At 45.2% G+C, this 17,810-nt stretch overlaps 1 protein-coding gene across 12 annotated transcripts in view; it reads left to right on the forward strand.

The window, feature by feature from the left end:
- The window catches only part of dtna (dystrobrevin, alpha), a 364,320-nt gene extending 350,236 nt beyond the window's left edge, over window positions 1-14,084 (forward strand). For 6 of the 12 annotated variants that reach the window (XM_085992861.1, XM_085992862.1, XM_085992864.1 and 3 more), the window contains one exon: window positions 11,800-14,084. In XM_085992861.1, the coding sequence (XP_085848987.1) occupies window positions 11,800-11,943 (144 nt within the window). In that variant the 3' untranslated portion in view covers window positions 11,944-14,084. The remainder of the gene's footprint in view (window positions 1-11,799) is intronic. The other 6 variants (XM_085992866.1, XM_085992867.1, XM_085992868.1 and 3 more) reach the window with 1 other exon arrangement.
- Window positions 14,085-17,810: the final 3,726 nt, after the last annotated feature.

The following is a 17,810-nucleotide window of genomic DNA, read 5'->3' on the forward strand; positions in this document are numbered from 1 at the left end:
GCTCCTCCTCCCATCACAGCTGTTTTTCCCCAAAGTCTGTCCCATGCAGCCACGAAGGTTTCGGTAAATGGACACATTTTGAGTGCACTAATCGACTCATGCAGCTCTGACAGCTTCATTAGTGAGCGGGCTGTCAGTAAGTTAAAACTGCGTATTTACCCCTCGGACAGGGAAATTGCGATGGCTCTGATGACACTGACCACCAACTCTTCCGGCTTTTGTCTTGTCAACCTTATTCTCAATGGCCACACTTATTTCTCCACCCGGCTCGGGGTGCTCAAAAACCTATGCAGTGATGTGCTCCTGGGACAGGATTTCCAGAAACAACACAAAAGACTCACTTTCGAGTTTGGAGGGTCAAAGCCAGAGCTTACTATTTCCAAAGTACCATTTTGTGCACATTCAGCGGCTTCACTCGACGAGCCCTCCTTGTTTGCCAATCTTTCCCCCCGATGTAAGCCCATAGTCACTAAATCACGACGTTTCAGCCAAGGTGATCTATCCTTTATCGAGGCAGAGATCTCTCGCCTTCTAGCTGACGGTATCATTGAGCCATGTTCATCTCCCTGGCGGGCTCAAGTCGTCGTTGTTAAAAATCCTCTGAAGCAACACAAGAAACGTCTTTGCATCGATTACTCGCAAACTATTAACCAGTATACCAAACTGGATGCCTACCGACTACCACGCATCGATGACATGGTCAATAACCTTGCCAACTACAAGGTATTTTCCACCTTTGACTTAAAGAGTGCGTACCATCAAGTACCATTAAAAGACTCTGACAAAAAGTCTATGGCCTTTGAGGCCAATGGTCGGCTTTACCAGTTTTGACGCCTTTCATTTGGGGTCACCAATGGGGTGGCCGTCTTTCAATGGGCAATGGATAGCCTAGGCAAACAGGAGAACTTAACGGACACTTTTCCATATCTGGATAATATCATCATTGCTGGTCATGACCAGAAGGAGCATGATGCCAACCTCCAGAAATTTTTTGACGTTCTCCGTCGCCGCACCTTAACCTTAAATGAGTCCAAATCTGTGAAATCAGTACCATCAGTCAACATCCTTGGCTACTGGGTGGGCAACGGTGTCATCAAACCAGATCCGGAGTGACTTCATCCGCTTCAGGTGCTCCCTACCCCAATAACCCTCAGCTCTCTTCATCGGGCACTCGGCATGTTCGCCTATTATGCGAAGTGGATACCCCACTTCTCCGACAAGGTCCAGCCCCTGCTTCACACAAAGTCATTTTCATTGGAGGCAATGGCTATTTCAGCTTTCAACCTCCAAGTGACAACTGGAAAAAGCCACGCTTCATTCCATCGATGAAAATCTTCCTTTCGTGGTCGAGTGCGATGCATCAGTTGTGGCGATCTCGGCTACCTTGAATCAAGGTGGTCGACCCGTTGCATTTCTGTCCAGAACTTTGCAGGGTAGCGAGCTCCATTATCCTCCTGTTGAGAAGGAGGCTACGGCTATCATCGAAGCAGTACGTAAATGGAGTCATTTTCTCGCTCATCGCCATTTCACGCTTATAACCGATCAGCGCTCCATGGCCTTTATGCTGGATAACCGGAAACGCACTAAGATCAAGAATAACAAAATACAACTCTGGAGGATGGAATTGGCCACCTTTGGCTACACCATACATTTTCGACCCGGCAAAGAGAATGTAGTCCCGGATACCCTCACGCGTGCATTCTGCTCTTCTATGTCAACTTCGACTCTTGCGGATCTTCATACTGACTTATGCCATCCTGGCGTTACCCGTATGTTGCACTTTGTGCGATCTAAAAATCTCCCATTTTCTACGGAAGATGTGAAAAGAACATGCTCCACCTGTAGAATTTGTGTGGAATTAAAACCGCAATTCGTCCGTCCATCGGATGGCTCGCTTATACACGCTATACAGCCTATGCAACGACTCAGCATTGACTTTAAAGGGCCATTGCCTTCCTCAGCGCAAAACACCTATGTGGACGAATATTCACGCTTTCCCTTTGCTTTCCCCTGTCCCAATATGCTTACTTTCACAGTGATCAAATGCCTCGATCAAGTCTTTTCCCTTTGTGGTATGGCAAATTTCATCCACTCTGATCGGGGTTCCTCCTTCTTGTCAAGCGAACTCAAAAGTTATCTTTCCCAACGGGGAATCGCCACAAGTAAAACGACACCGTATCATCCCATCGGTAATGGACAGGTTGAGAGATACAACGCTATCATTTGGAACGCTGTTTGTCTTGCACTGAGGTCACACAACCTACCAGACCAGCAGTGGGAAACTCTGTTCCCTGACGTGTTGCATTCCATCAGGTCTCTTCTTTCTACGTCCACCAATGTCACGCCTCATGAACGATTCTTCAGGTTCCAGCGTTGCTCCACTCATGGGACGTCCCTACCATCATGGTTGGCAGCTCCCGGCCCCGTGCTGCTCCGAAGATTCGTCCGATCTTCCAAAACGATCCCCTTGTCGACGAGGTGGAACTAACAGACGTTAATCCCATATACGTGCACGTGCAACACCCTGATGGCCGGGAGTCCACCGTTTCACTCCGAGATCTGGCTCCCTGTCCAACCGGTCCCACGGACCCGACTGATAGAGGGACCCATAGTAACACCCTGCGCTCCTTTGAGGATGACGCCCTACCTGGGACATCAAGGGATCTGCCGGCTACTCCACCGGATCAACTCGGGGAGCCGAGTGCTCCCCACGGGATGGCCACCCGAAGCCAGGACGCCGGTCAATCCCTGGCTACTAAACAAGATAAAGCCAGCTCTGTGCCTTTGGGGACCCGCACCCGGAGTCACAATCTCACCAGTCTCCCTCAGGTCGATCAAGGCGACACGGGCCCTATCGATCTACCAGTACGGACCAAGCGACCCAGGGACCAAGACACAGTCCGAGGAGACGTGCCTTCCAGCCACAAACAAAGATCTAAAAGACTGCGGTTATTCGTGGTCCGTCTAATCCGCTAGAAGGAAGTCGTCGGACTTCCAAATCTTTCAGGCGGGAAGAATGTCATGAATCTTATCATTCATGAAGAAATGACTCATGAAATAACACTGGGCGGCCAGCTGGTGGCGCCGTCCAAGAAGTATAAATACTCGGGCGTGGGCCCAGCTTGCCCAGGACGTTTTTGTAACCAGGAACTAGTGATGTAACTAGAATCTCATGGTTGTGGAACAGTTGATTAAAGCCTTGTTTTATACTCAACCAAGTACTTAGTGAGTTTTCTTATGTCAAGCCCCATATCAGAACCCTCTCAATTTTCTTCAAGACAAAATTCTACATTACTGTTGCTATCATCCAACTCCAAAAAGTCTATACAATAATGAATTCAGAACTCTGTGTGGTCAAGCCTTGTTTACTTTTCAGAACAACATTCACCAAAAGGTGGTAACAAATCCATACATCCCATCTATAACTACTTCTTCCTACCACGTCTACCCTTTTTGACAGTTAACTTACTACTTCTAGCTCCTATTGCTTCTACGAGGTGCTCCCTGAATTAAACAACGTTGAGCGGTGTTTGGCTGCGAAGCCTCTCCTGAAAACTTAGAGGCCTGAAGTGTTTCAGTGAAGCAGCTGTCCCAGAGCAGCCTTTCTCCTGCAGTGCATGGCCCATGTTTGAAGCTCCCTCATGTGAAGGCATTGGAGGGGGCCTTAAGGAAGCAGGTTCATTGCAACTGTCCAGAGAGACAGCGACAACTGAGACCACTTCTGGCAACCCATTGAGACAGGCTCTAAAGTGCCATCGGTCAGCATCATTCCAGACCAAATAGTCCCATTCAGGTCTTAGAAACACTGTGAAAATGCCATGTTCAGGCTGATCCTCAAATCTTCGAATGCAGGAATGTTAGCTGCCACTCCAGAAGCCATCAATATCCTTAGAAGTTCTTCCTGGCATCTTTTTGCCTCAGAAATCTCCTTGAGTGTCACTCTTTCCAGGGTGCTCTTCAGGCTATGAGAATCATCCTGTAATGTGTTTCAGATGCAGATAGTGAACTCCACCCACTTGTCCATTCTTAACCATATGTACAGAACCTATTTTCATTACCTGCACGGAGCTACGGAGGTGAGCAAAGCCTTTATCATTTGTGCAGGATGTGCTTGGGAAACAATGCCTGGCCACCCTCTTCCTGTACTGTGTGGCAGTTCTAGGCGTGGTAGATGTTGCACGCACTGCTTCAGAAACCTGCCTCCATCAGGCCTGAACCTCTTTCTTAAGGGGCTTCCTGCCCTCAGTCACTAAATGTTGTCACTTCTACCACTTAGCCATAAAGCATCCACAGATATATATGTGATTCTCGTAGCACTTCCTGCTCCTGCACACCCGAGACTGCTGCTTTCTCAGTGATTGTGGTTCCTGGTCTCCAAAAGTACATTTAAAATCCTGCAGCAGCACTCTAGTTCCCTCTCTCCCGGCAATGGAAATGAATGAGCAGCGGTACTACCACACGTAACCTGCCCCACATACTTAATTAGGGACCCCATAAGAAAAAACAGCAGTTAGTGGCTGAGTCATGTGGGCAGTAGAGGTCCTGCCCTGCCGCTAACCTATCAAATCTAAGCCTAAATAACATTCAAGACTGGGACTCAACTTCAGATTTCGAATTCAGGAGAATAGCCCAGCTACTGACACAACTAGTCACCAAATCAAGTCCTTTCTTGTTTATTGTTCCCTCAACATCAATATATTCACTGGAAAAGGAACTAATGCTCATCAATAGACTGAATTTCAAAACAGTTGTAAAAATTACTTTAAATTTAAAATCTTTTCACATGTAGATGTAAGATCATATTAAAGATAAAGCAATTCATTTATAAAAAAAAGTTAAAGGTTATGGGGGTAAAAATTGGTATGCATTGCACCCGTTTTTGTGCATAAAACAGAAGCAAAGCATACCAATTTAACAGTGGGACAGCCTGCACCCAAACTGCACTGGTGTAGGTTGCACTGCTAAATTCGTGGGGGCCTTTTTTAGATATCCTGGGCGAACGCATAAAACGAGCATTAGGTCGGTTAATTATGTAAATTAGGGGGCTAACGCTTGTTGAAGAACGTTTGTTGAAGAACCCCATCAAGAAATTTGTTACCGATGAGTGGTCCAGGCATCGAGCCTGCCCTGCTCAGGATTCTTTAGCGGCCCCTGTGGCCACTAATGAGAGGTAAGTTAATAAATGTAGGGGAAAAATTCTGTGGTGCTTCCTTTGGGGCGCTAACTTCGTTGAGGTGCTACTTTTAGTGCCCTGAAAAAGTTAGCGCCCTGCGCCGTAAATTCAGTGGTAGCACCCCAGGCAGGAGGCTACTGGAAGTGCACCCACTCCTTTCTGGGGCATTACCAATGAATATCGCAGTGCTACGTGCAACAGCGCCACGCGCGTCGGCACATAGCACCGCAATATTGCAGGACTCCCCCTGATTAAAGGGGAGGGGCCTAGCGCTGCGCGCACCGGGGCCCTGCTGGACCACCGGGGAGCAGGGTGCCAGGAAAGCAGCCCTGCACTCGGAGTGCCAGGCTGAGTGATCGCGGCCGGCACCCCGAATAAAAAAGGGGAAGGGGGCAGGTGCTGGCAGGTGACCAAAAATAAATGTCCGCCCGACACCTGCCCATTAAATTGCGCCACCGCGGCTGCAAAAATGGCACCCTGTCCCTGTTGGACATATTGTCCGGTGATAAGTTTGCAGCCGGGGTGCTGTGCACAGCGATGACGCCATCACCGGAGGCGCAGAGCCGCAGGTCGCTACCAGCTACCGCCACCACTAACCTCCCACTGAATTTTGCGGGAGGCATCAGCGGCGCCACGACCGGGCACTCGGGCTTTGTGCCCCATTAGCACCCCCCGGAGACACAAAGCAACCCAATTTTTCCCCCAATGTTCTTAAAATAAAAACTCTTCCTGTGGAGCCAGAAGGAGTAGGAGTGCTTCCCCGACCCCACAGGCATCGTGATCCCACCCCATTGCCCACTCCAGACAAAAATCTACCCCATGATCTAATGAAAAAGCTCTTTTAATGGGTTAGTGGGAAGATGCACACTATGATTCAGTATGGAGTCACACGGTCTAGAAAATTACCAAATTTGATCTCTGATTTGTGTTGAGTTAGCTGAGCTCATTGGGAATGCTACAGTTGGATTTTATGGGGGTGAATTGATAGCCAAGGAAAGCGCAAAACAGGTAATAGTGAATCGGCATCTAATAATAATAATAATAATTCAACTTTATTGTCATTGCACAAGTACATGAACAACGAAATGTGATCTTGCAAGCTCCCATGACTGGGAGAAGCAAAGCCACTGCGTCGGTGCGCGCCGCCATTCCATTTCCACCATTCCTCCTGTCCGACAATCTTCAGCCCAACGCCCGGGCCTGCTCACCAGCCGCTCCTCCTTCCGTGACCTTCTCACCAACCGCCCCTCCTCGGGGCTCCTTCCGTGACCTTCTGCACCTGGTCTTCCCTGATGGTCACCCCTCCAGGTACTAACCAGGCCTGGCTCTGCTTAGCTTCCAAGCCTTGCCAGTGACCCTGTCCCTAGTCCCAGGAACAGGGCCCAACCACGCCCAACGTTCTTTTTCATTAAAGTGAATGGAAATGGAAATCGGAAATGGAAATGGAAATCGGGCATGGTGTAAAACAGACTGTCGATTGACTATTGCCCACTTCGTGCTTTTGCCAAAGACTAATTTCACCCCCTATGTACTCAGGCTAGGAAGGGGAAAAATTGCCTCGGGTTTCTACTATTGATTGCTACCCGGTAACCTAAAGAATGCACAAGATAAACTCACAGGTAATGGCAGAAATATTGAATAGTTACTTTGCTTCAGGGAGACTAACAAGGTGGGCATGAGATTAGAAGAAGTGATCAAAAAAGATAAAAAGACATTTAAGATAGAACGAAGGATGATAATTGATAAATTAATCGAACTTAGAGAGGATAAAACCCCTAGTCCGGATGAATTACATCCGTGCATATTAAAAGAAGTTAGGGAAGAGATAGCAGAAATTCATTAGAAAAGAAAATGCTGCCAGATGACTGGTGAACAGCTAATGTGATTCTATATATAAAAAAAGAAATAGAACAAGTCCAGGGAACTATAGACCAGTTAGCTTAATGTCAGTAGTAGGAAAGATGATGGAATCTTTATTCAAGATATAATAGAAAAACATCTAGAAACGTACAATATAGTAAACAATAGTCAGCAGGGCTTGACCAACCTTATTGAATTATTTGAAGAAGTAACGGAAAGAGTAGACAAGGGTAATGCGGTAGATGTAATATATTTGGATTTTAAAAAGGACTTCGATACACTACCGCATTGTAGACTAATGACTAAAGCCAGAGCATGTGGAGTCAGGGGACAAGTAGCAGAATGGATAACAAGCTGGCTATAAAACAGAAAACGGAGAGTAAGGATTAAAGCTAGTTACTCAGACTGGCAAAAAGTGGGAAGTGGTGTTCCAGAAAGATCGGTGCTGGGGACCACTGTTGTTCACAATTTATATAAACAATTTGGACTCGGGAATCGTAAATACAATTTCAAAATTAACAGATGACACCAAATTGAAGGGTAGAGTTAATACTGAGGAAGACTGCAACAAAATACAAGAAGACATTAATAAACGGTAAATGGCAAATTAATTTCAATATAGGTAAGTGTGAGGGGGTGCATTTTGGTAGGAAGAATAAGGAGGACACATACTCCTTAGAAAATACGATTCTAAATGGGGTAGAGGAACAAAGGGATCTAGGAGTACAAATACACAAATCACTAAAAGTGACGCAGGTTAATAAGGCCATTAAAAAAAAGCAAACCAAGCACACGTATTATTTTCTAGAGGGATAGAATTGAAAAGCAGAGAAGTTATATTAAACTTGTTATGGAACCTTGGTTAGACCACACTTACAGGACTTTACACAGTTCTGGTCTCCATATTATAAAAAGGATATAGAGGCACTGGAGAAGGTGTGAAAAAGAATTACAAGGGTGATACGAGATCTGAGAAGTTATACTTATCAGGAAAGGATGACCCGGCTGGATCACTATTCTCTAGAAAAGAAAAGGTTGAGGGGTGACCTGATCGAGGGCTTTAAGATTATGAAAGGGTTTGATACAGTACACGTAGGGAGGATGTTTCCACTTGTGGGGGAGACCAAAACTAGAGGCCATAAATATAAGATAGTCACTAATACATCCAATAGGGAATTCAGAAGAAACTTCTTTACACAGAGTGGTTAGAATATAGAACTTGCTACCATGAGGAGTAATTAGACGAATAGCATAGATGCATTTAAGGAGAAGCTGGATAAACACATGAGGGAGAAAGGAATAGAAGGATATTCTGATAGAGATATATGAAGAAGGGTGGGAAGAGGCATATGTGGAGCACAAACACCAGCATGGATCAGCTGGGCCCAGTGGCTGTACATTCTATGTAATCCTTGTTGGAAAGTGCATATGTGAGGAAAATAGGATTAGGACAGAATCACGAGATGGCGCTAAAACGCCGTTCAGAGTTCTACCGTCAGCTGATGGCAGTTCCAGCGCCACACGCCATATCCATCTTGCTGGTAAACTTGATCGCCAGGTCCATCGCAATCATGGAGATCATTACGTTTGTGAGTGTGCAACACTCACTTGATGTCCGATCTCCCAACTTCATTTTGGCCATTGAACTTACCGGCTGGAGAAAGCAACAACAGGTTGAGGTGGTGTGCAGCAGCAGGAAGCCTTTACAGGGATCCTCACCAATCACTCGCACCTGACAGGATTTTGAAGTTTGAGTGGCTGTGTGCTAGCTCCTGCTACTGCAGTTGACCTCGCCCTCCAGGATCTACAGCAGAGTGAAGGCAGCGAGAAAGACAGGAGCATGAGCGCAAAGGGAGGAGGAGAGCCATCAGGGCTCTCAACAGGAGCCCTTACCCTCCAAGAGTCTTCCAACAGCACTTCTCCTACCTTCAATTAAACAAGGAGCAGTGTATTAGGAGGCTTCACTTCACCAAGGAGGTGGTCTCAGAACTCTGCCGCCTCCTGCAACTAGACCTCCAGCTTCAGACTAGGGTGACCACAGCTCTCCCAGTGGCAGTCAAGGTGACCATGGCCCTCAATTTCTTCGCCAGTGCATCCTTCCAGTCTGCAGCAGGCGACATAGCTAAACATCACCGCATAACAGTCCTGAGATCTTCCGTAACCACAAAGCCTACCACTCACTTAATGTGCAGTTGGTGTGCGACCACACACAGCGAATCCTCAATGTCAGTGCCCACTATCCTGGCAGCAACCATGATGCCTTCATCCTGCGCCAGACTGGTGTGCCAGCAATTTTCCAGCCACCACATCAAGCTCAAGGGTGGCTGCTCAGAGACGAGGGCTATCCGCTGTACACCTGGCTCATGACTCCCCTATGCAACCCCAACACTCGTGCCCAGCACTCATATAATGAGAGCCATGCTGCCACCGGGAACATCATCGAGCTGGCCATCGGCTTACTGAAGCAACGGTTCCGCTACCTTGACCACTCGGGAGGAGCCCTCCAGTACTCGCCAGAGCGGGTGTCCCATTTCGTGATGGTTTGCTGCATGCTCCACAATGTGGCCATCACTAGGGCACAGCCCTTACCACCAGGGATTGCGGGACCACCTCAGGAGGAGGATGAGGGAGAGGAGGACCAGGACAAGGAGGGAGAGGAGCAAGAGGGAGGGAGGAGGCAGCCAGACAATCGGCCTTCCGGACGGGCGGTCCGTGACTGGCTCATCAGACTCCGATTCAAATGAATGAAACCCCAGATCCCCGTTGCTCACCACATCCCCATCATACCATCCCTGTCGCAAGCCATATCACAGCACCCTCCTAGGTGCAAAGCTGAAATGAGAGACACCACAAAAGATTCCAAACAAAATTAATAAATTTATCGATACACATATCACACATATAACATCAACACTATTAACTAATCACCCTTGTGCAATCCCTTAGTACCTGTCCATGTGCCTTTTTCTACTCTAGTGCTTCTACGCAGTGCGCCCCCAGTGGCTGGAGCATGGCTGGTGGAAGGCTGCTGAGTTTCCGTGCGGGAGTCTTCAGATGGCCTTGCAGGACGACCTCGACCAGCTCTGGACCTAGAAGGCCCGGTTGTAGACTGCGCCACCTCGGCATGTGCGGCAGCAGTCTGGGCTGGCTGAATGACGGGCAGCGGCAAGGGCAATGGCAGAGTGGCAGTGGTGGGAGTAGGAACGCTCTCATCCTGAGAGAGGACAGTAGGTTCCTGCCCAGTGACCCACTGCCACTCCCCCCGGGCGGCACCTCAGCATTCCTAGCAATCTGTTGGAGCACAGGTTGCTGGCCTGCTGCGACACCGTGAAAGCCCCAGTTGACGATGGTAGACCCAGCCATGATGGCAGCAGTCAGAGCTTGGGTGGCATCACGCTGAGACTACATGAGAGCAGCCAGAGAGTGGATGCCACCAAGCAGAGACTGCATGAGTGCAGTCTGAGCCTCCGCTGCAGCACTAAGAGGTTGGGTCACTTCTGCCTGTGCTGCAATGGAAGCTACGACATCGCTCATCCTGCACGCAATCACGTCTGGGTCGCCACGGTCTCTCTGGGAATGTACCATCATTTGCAGACTAGAAATGATGGGCTCCATGCTCTGCACAGAGCCTTGTGCAATGTTGGAGGCGGACTTCTCCATGCTCCTTGCCATTGCCGAGAGGCTCTCTGGCAGCCTTGCCATTGCACCAATCATTTCGGTGTGCATGCCCATTGACATGAATCTTGTCATTCATGTGGAAATGACTTATGAAATAATACTGGGCGGCCTGCTGGTGGCGCTGTCCAGGGAGAGTATAAATACTCGGGCATGGGCCCAGCTTGCTCAGGACATTCTTTAACAGGAACTAGTGAAGGACACAACTAGATCTCCATGTTGAAAAACAGTTGATTAAAGCCTTGTTTAATACTTCGACCGAGTGCCTAGTAGTTTTCTTACGTCACCCGTCACCCTTATAAAGGCCTCCCCATCAAGGTCCTCATCTGAGTCCTGTGCAGCAGAACTCGCGTGCGAACTCGCTGGTCCCTGAGCTACCCTTTCCCCCTGGCCTTGCTGCAGCCCACTCGTGCCCGGTGCCTCACCCTGTGCAAATCCCGCTACTATACTAGCCTCTAAAGAACGTGTAGTGCCAGTATCTGAGCTGGTGTCTGCAAGTGACAGATGCAATGACGCGGTGTCTTCTTCCTCCTCCTTCTCCTCTTCTCCCCCCTCGCTCACTGCAGTGCCCTCAGGGACAGGCTCCTCAGGTGCTTGCTCATTATCTGAAAGCAGAAAGGCACAAGAGTCAGGTTATGGTGAGGGGATGGGGAACAGGAAGGCAGAAATACATGCATATAGCATGAGTAACTTGAAAGTGAGAAAAGATTGTGGGCTGAGGGGGAAGTGGGATGTAAGAAGAAAGAGTAGGAATGAACATACTGTGCAAAAATTAAATTATATTCACAATAAGATCTCCTGTGCAGTGTCATTAAATAACTACTTTCTCAGACTGCGTTATGCAAATGTTGTTTTTATTGTATTGTTTTTAGTCTGGTACTGACCTTTTAAAGTAGAATGCTGTGATTGCTTTTCCCCAAATAATTAATGAGCTGTTGTTTAGGGCTTTTGTTTAAATTACTGTTTTAGCAAATTTTTCAAATGTTAATTTGTGAGTTTTTCCTTTCAAAAATTCTAATTGCTTTTTGAAGCTGACTGTCCAATTTTATTCTTGCCCTATATATAATTTAACCATTTTGTCCACTCATCAGGCTAATTACAGTCAAACTGATGATGAGAGTTACGTGAGAACTGACGATGATGAAAGCTGCATACGGACAGATGATGAAGAAGGTCTAACTTCTGGCTTCACTGAAGAATGGAATGAACATATGAAGCGTCTTATGACAAAATAAGAATTTTATAAGTAGTGTGCTGACTATAGCACAGCCATTTTAAAAGTTTCTAGTTAGATGTGTTGACAAACATTTCTTTTACTAAAAGCTGGGTTTATCAGCATCTTCTTTATATGGCTCATCTGAGAACAGAATTCAGGAGAACACAACTGCAGTTATCACCAAGCTGAACATGTTTGGTGTTGCTATTTCAAGAGATGGCAGTATTAATATTAAAAAAGATAGTTCTTCACATTTGTGATCAATATATTCTGTTTACACTTCTAATATTGATACACTTTACGTTTTGGTTTCTAGGTGAACTGTGCAGTACTTTGACAAAACAGTTACATATTTTTTCAACTGTGATAAACCTACTATTTTGGTGAAATGCACTTAAAAATCAGATATTAAGGCACTACATATGAGTATTTATTCAAAATTATAACTACCCATAAACTACTAATTCTCAGCATTTTTTAATAAAATGCACAGATCTGTAACATATAAGAACTGTGAACTGTGTCAAGGACACTTAGCTAATTCTGTTCTCGTATTTTGAACGTAGGTGCCAAAAACAAATACAGTAACAAAGTTGAACTTAGATCATTTAATTCATTTTTTTTGTGATTAATACAATGGGTTAAGCAATATTTTAAACAAGCATGTCCATTGCTAACTTAAAAAAGTAAACTATATTTTTGTTTGTTTTCTGTTTCTATAATTTTGAGGCCTTCAGCTTGGACATACTGGTATATACACATTATTACTTGATGTGAATTGGAATTTTTTATGTTTGAAATGTGTATTACCTTAGTTGGCCATCTGTGTAGTGTGCATATTGTGAGGAAAGAATAGTTTTATTAAATAATCTATAGAAAATTGCAAATGTTGTAAAGGAAGCAGCAAGTGAGAAGTCAGGGTTCGAGAGGTTTTGTGGCTTCAATCTGATTAATCCACAGGTAACACATGCTAATGGTTGCAGACACGGTCCTCCAAAGTACTACTTAATTTAAAGTATTAATGGTCAGTACAAAACAGCTGATTCAACTCCATGTGAGTTCTCACAGAAACTATTCTTACAAAAAGCTGAATTGATCTACGGACTGATCTTTTTTGTAATAGTTATTCCTGCCTATAATTTACTAAAAATTCTGTTATAGAAGCTTTCTATAAAAGATGTCACATGTAAGTTTACCGTTTATTACTTTTTAGGTACAGTATAGTTAAATAAAAAGGTTTGATAATGACACGACAGTGACATGCTGAATAATCTGTAAACCTCGCACAACATATGTATTATTGATAGCTGAAGAATTGCTAAAAAAGATCTAAAATTCTTACGTGGTAACCACACAAATATTTACCTTGAAAGCGTGTAGATATTTTGACAGTAAAATAACATTAGAAATTGGTGTGATTTAATTGATATAATCAGAGTAAAATCCGAAGAGAAATATGTTAATAATTATTGATTGAAGTCTAATAGTTTATCTAAAGAGAATGGATGTACATTACAGATAAAAAGAGAAACACGTGAATGCTGGAAGATTTCAGATAAGGTTTAAAGTGTTATAAGAGAGAGGCTTGGCATGTTTCAGAGTTAACCTGCACAAGACTGTGGCCTTCACTGTGAAACAATCTGTACTCTGTTAGTGCATGAAGTGATAAATTGTCTAGTTTCGTTGCACAGTCCTATATCTTTTATTTATTTTGATTGACTTTTCCCAGCTACAAAGGTTCATTAATGTAGACACATACTGTATATAATTAAAGTCTGTGTTGCTGAATTTAGAATGGATAAATTCAGCAAAATGGCTGTGAATAACAACCATTTTCTTACTGTGTCCAAAATAATGGACATTTAATTTCCACCAAAAATGTATGACTACACCATGTATGAACTTACTACAACAACTAATATACTTAATGTCTCCAAAAGGAGGAGCAGTAACTTTGGAAGCACTAAAGGCTCAATGTAATACACTGTTAATGTAATAAAACTACTGATCTATGTTTTGTATTGTTAAGTATTGTATCCATACGTACATGTGTTGGAACGAGCTGGGGACTTGCCATGTTTTGAGATTGTTCAAGTATTTAACTGTGTGTCTGTATTTTGGAATGGAATATTTCTTCATTAAAGAGAGAATTTTTTAAAAGGCTGGCAGGTAGGGTTCATCCTACATTTCTTCCTTTGCAACTTGTGTCTTGTTCTCCGTTTTGGTAATGTTGTCAATTGTATGATTGTAAGTTTTCTAAACGTATAGCTAGTGGACAAACCAGAAAACTTTACATAAACATCAGTCAGGATATTGGTATGCTCTTTGAAACTCTCCAAACTAAGACTACAAACAACAATGATATTGACTAATATTTTACTATATCTTTACTTATTCATCTCCTCTCCAACAGCTTTATTAATCCTGCTCTCCCTCTCTAGTCTCAAACCTAGACTTTCTTCTACCCCTGCCATATTTGTTTAAATCCTCTCCCATTGCAAGAACATTGGTGATGTTTTGGTTCAGGTGAAGGCCATCCCATTCTTTATTCCAGAAATCGCTCCAGTGCCCCAAAAATGTGAATCTTTCCCTCCTGCACAAGCCCTGCAGCCACACTTTGAACTTCCTAATCATCTCCTCCTCAACCTATCCAGTGTTTTTTACTCCGTGTACCCAGCCAGTTAGAGGGCTGTCCCTTTGATTCCTTCCCCGATCAGTGATTTATCAGTAGGCCTGTAAATAAAACCAGCTATCGCTCTCTCTCTCTCTCTCTCTCTCTCTCTCCTCTCCCTTCCCCCCACCCTTTGGTGTGAGTTTAAAGAAAAATAACACTTAAACATAGCTCACTCCCAAATCCACTGCGCAAAAGAAAAATTATCAAAAACCCCAAAGCTATTATTCTGTGCTGATGGTCACAAATGAACTGCTTGTTCTGGGAATAGTAGGTCTTGTGGTTGATGTAGATGGCTGAATTATGGGCAGTCACCCATGAGTGCTTTTAATTAACCCCTGGATGTGTAAATTCTGTCATCTGGAAAAAATGCTGTTGCTTGTCTATGGTGAATGATATTCACTGGTTTACTCTTGCAAACAGCATACCAGTTACGTGTTTTATATACTATTGTGACTGATATCCTCTCTGTCCCTCCTGGAGAATCCAAAGCATAAAAATTGAGGGCTGTAACCCTGGCAGTGCCATGCCTATCATGGAGTTTTGCAGCAAGTGGCACAGCTCAGTCACAACCCTTGTGAAGTGCCTTATGAAAATACAGTTCCACAGTTATAAAGTGCTGCTTATGGAGACAGAGTTCCTCAGATAAGCACACCTTTTTTCATATATATGAGACGAGAGTTGGTGCAGGATACGCCTCTAGTGAATCGTCCGCTGCCATCAATGTCTCTTTTACACCTCTTTGTTCTCCAAATGACAACCCATGCTATCAGTTGAAATGCCACCAAAAATTGGCACTGCAAAAACTCTTGCCATAAAGTGAATCCTAACAAAGTGGTACTAAAAAAAGTAAGCCACCAAAAATATACTTATACCACAGGCTCAGAAATTGGGCAACAAAAACTTAAAAGTACAGCTTAAAATCTTCAGTGCTGTCATTGCAGAACCTAGCAATCCCAGACGCCCACTTTATATTGGCGTGATTAAGACACAATACAATCACAGCAGCAAAGACAGGAAATTACATGTGCTTTCATTTGCCTATATTTAAATTTAAATCTAGTATTTTAATGAAGCTCTCGCCTATTTTCAGCATCTTGCATGCCTGAAGTTGTTGGGCAACGTGTTATGGGCGGAGATGTGGCACAGTCCCACACAGATCAGTGTTAGGATTGTTGCTCTTCACCATCTTTATTAATGATCTAGATGAAGGCATTGGAGGGACAATCTGCAGGTTTGCAGATGACACAAAAATGTGCAGGTGTAAGAACCTTAGATGAAAAAAATAGTTTGCAGGCAGATTTTGATACAATGAGGGAATAAGGTCTGTATCTGTCAGATTTTTTTTAATAGATCCTGCTGAAGGAGTATCAGGAGTTAGGAGCTAAATTAAAAAGCAGGACCTCGAGGGTATTAATCTCTGGATTATTGTCCGATCCACGTGCAATTTGGCAGATCAGGAGAATTAACACATGGCTAAAGGAAGGTGTGGGAAAGAGGGGTTCCTTTTCATGGGACACTGTCACTGTAGTGTATGTACTTTGCAGAAGGAACTATATTCTGCAGCCCCTATATACTGCAGTACCAGTAGTGACCACCCCTGTATATAAGCCTGTGTAGTAACATTTGCATAGTAGTTCCAGGTTGCCTCCATTCAGTAAAGACCTGTTATAACCAACTCCTGCAGTCCGTGTCTTAATTATACACGGACATAATACTGGCGACGAGCAGATACGAACTTACCTACAGTCTGCACCACCTCATGGGGATCCATCCCTGAAGCGAAGTTATCAGAGGTCGAGGCCAGAAGAAAGAAAGAAACAGAAGAAACGGGCGTCGACCGTGGGCATCCGCCTCTGAGTCAGCGGAGTTGAAGATTTGCAGGAGAGGCAGTCGAGAGCGGGGCTTGGTTATCCTGTCGATGGTGCTTCAGCTAATCGGGCTGGTGGCAGGTAGTACACTGATCCTTCCTGGGCAGCAGCGGTCTAGAGCTCGAGCGGGTGGCTTGCAACGGGGCCGAGCAGCGTTGTCGGGAAGAGGAGAGAGAGAGAGGGTGGAGCACACAGGGCGCGGCCGGTGCTACGAAGCCGGGCAGCGTACAGACCCGAGAAGAGGGAGGCAAGTGTCCCGCAGGGTTGTTCCAACGACGAGGAAATAATAAAAATTAAACGCGCAGAAAGCCGCGAGGAGCTGCAGTTTGCCACGGGAACCGCGGAGAGCAGCGTTAGCAGCAGCGCAGGGGGAAGTGCGCGAAGACCATAGGGCGTCGCCATCAAGGCATAAAACACCAGCAACAGCGCTAGCAACAGCGGAGAAGACAGAAAGCGCGGGAGGCGCCATCTTAATCCAGCGGGGATGAAGGCAAAGCGCGAGAGGCGCCATTTTGTTAAATCGGGGAAGAAGGCAAAGCGCGGGAGGCGCCATCTTAGATTTCCAAGATGCCGAAGACTGGCAATATCACTGCCTTCGATAATGCAATAGAAGACTGGACCACGTATGTGGAAAGTGTCGAGGTATATTGCGAGGCAAACGAAGTAGCCGATGAGAAAAAGGCATCGGTACTGCTAAACTTAATGGGCGCAAGAACGTACGGCCTATTGCGGGACCTGATTACTCCAGCCAAACTGAAGGCGAAGAGTTTTAATGAAATTGTTGCTATCCTACAGGAACACCTAAATCCTACACCGCTGCTGATAGCAGAAAGATTTAAATTCCACAGGAGAAATCAGCATAAAGATGAGAGCAATGCTGATTACCTTACGGAATTATGCAAGCTATCAAAGCACTGCCAGTTTGGAGCAGGACTGGCAGATACCTTACGGGACAAATTTGTCTGTGGACTCCTGAGTGAAGGAACCCAGAAGAGGTTACTCTCAGAGAAAGAGCTGACGCTAGATAAGGCTTTCAGCATGGCAGTATCGTACGAAGCAGCAGCAAGGGAAGCTGCGGAAATACAGCAAAAGCCACAGGAATACGGCACCCACGAAATGACATGGGGGTTTGCAAAATGTTATCGCTGCGGCAGAACAACCCATGACCAGAAGGACTGCTGGTCCAAGGACAAAATATGCAGGCAATGCGGAAAGATGGGACACATTGCACGAGTTTGCAGGTCTGGGAAGAAGACCAATGACAACAAAAAGGCTACTAAGGAACCGTACAGGAAAGTACAAAAGATGACGGACAGTAGTTCCGAAGACCAGATGAGCGATAGT

This window comes from Somniosus microcephalus, chromosome 7 (genome assembly GCF_052327205.1).
Source record: "Somniosus microcephalus isolate GS21.2 chromosome 7, FLI_Smic_1.0, whole genome shotgun sequence".
Taxonomy (NCBI): domain Eukaryota; kingdom Metazoa; phylum Chordata; class Chondrichthyes; order Squaliformes; family Somniosidae; genus Somniosus; species Somniosus microcephalus.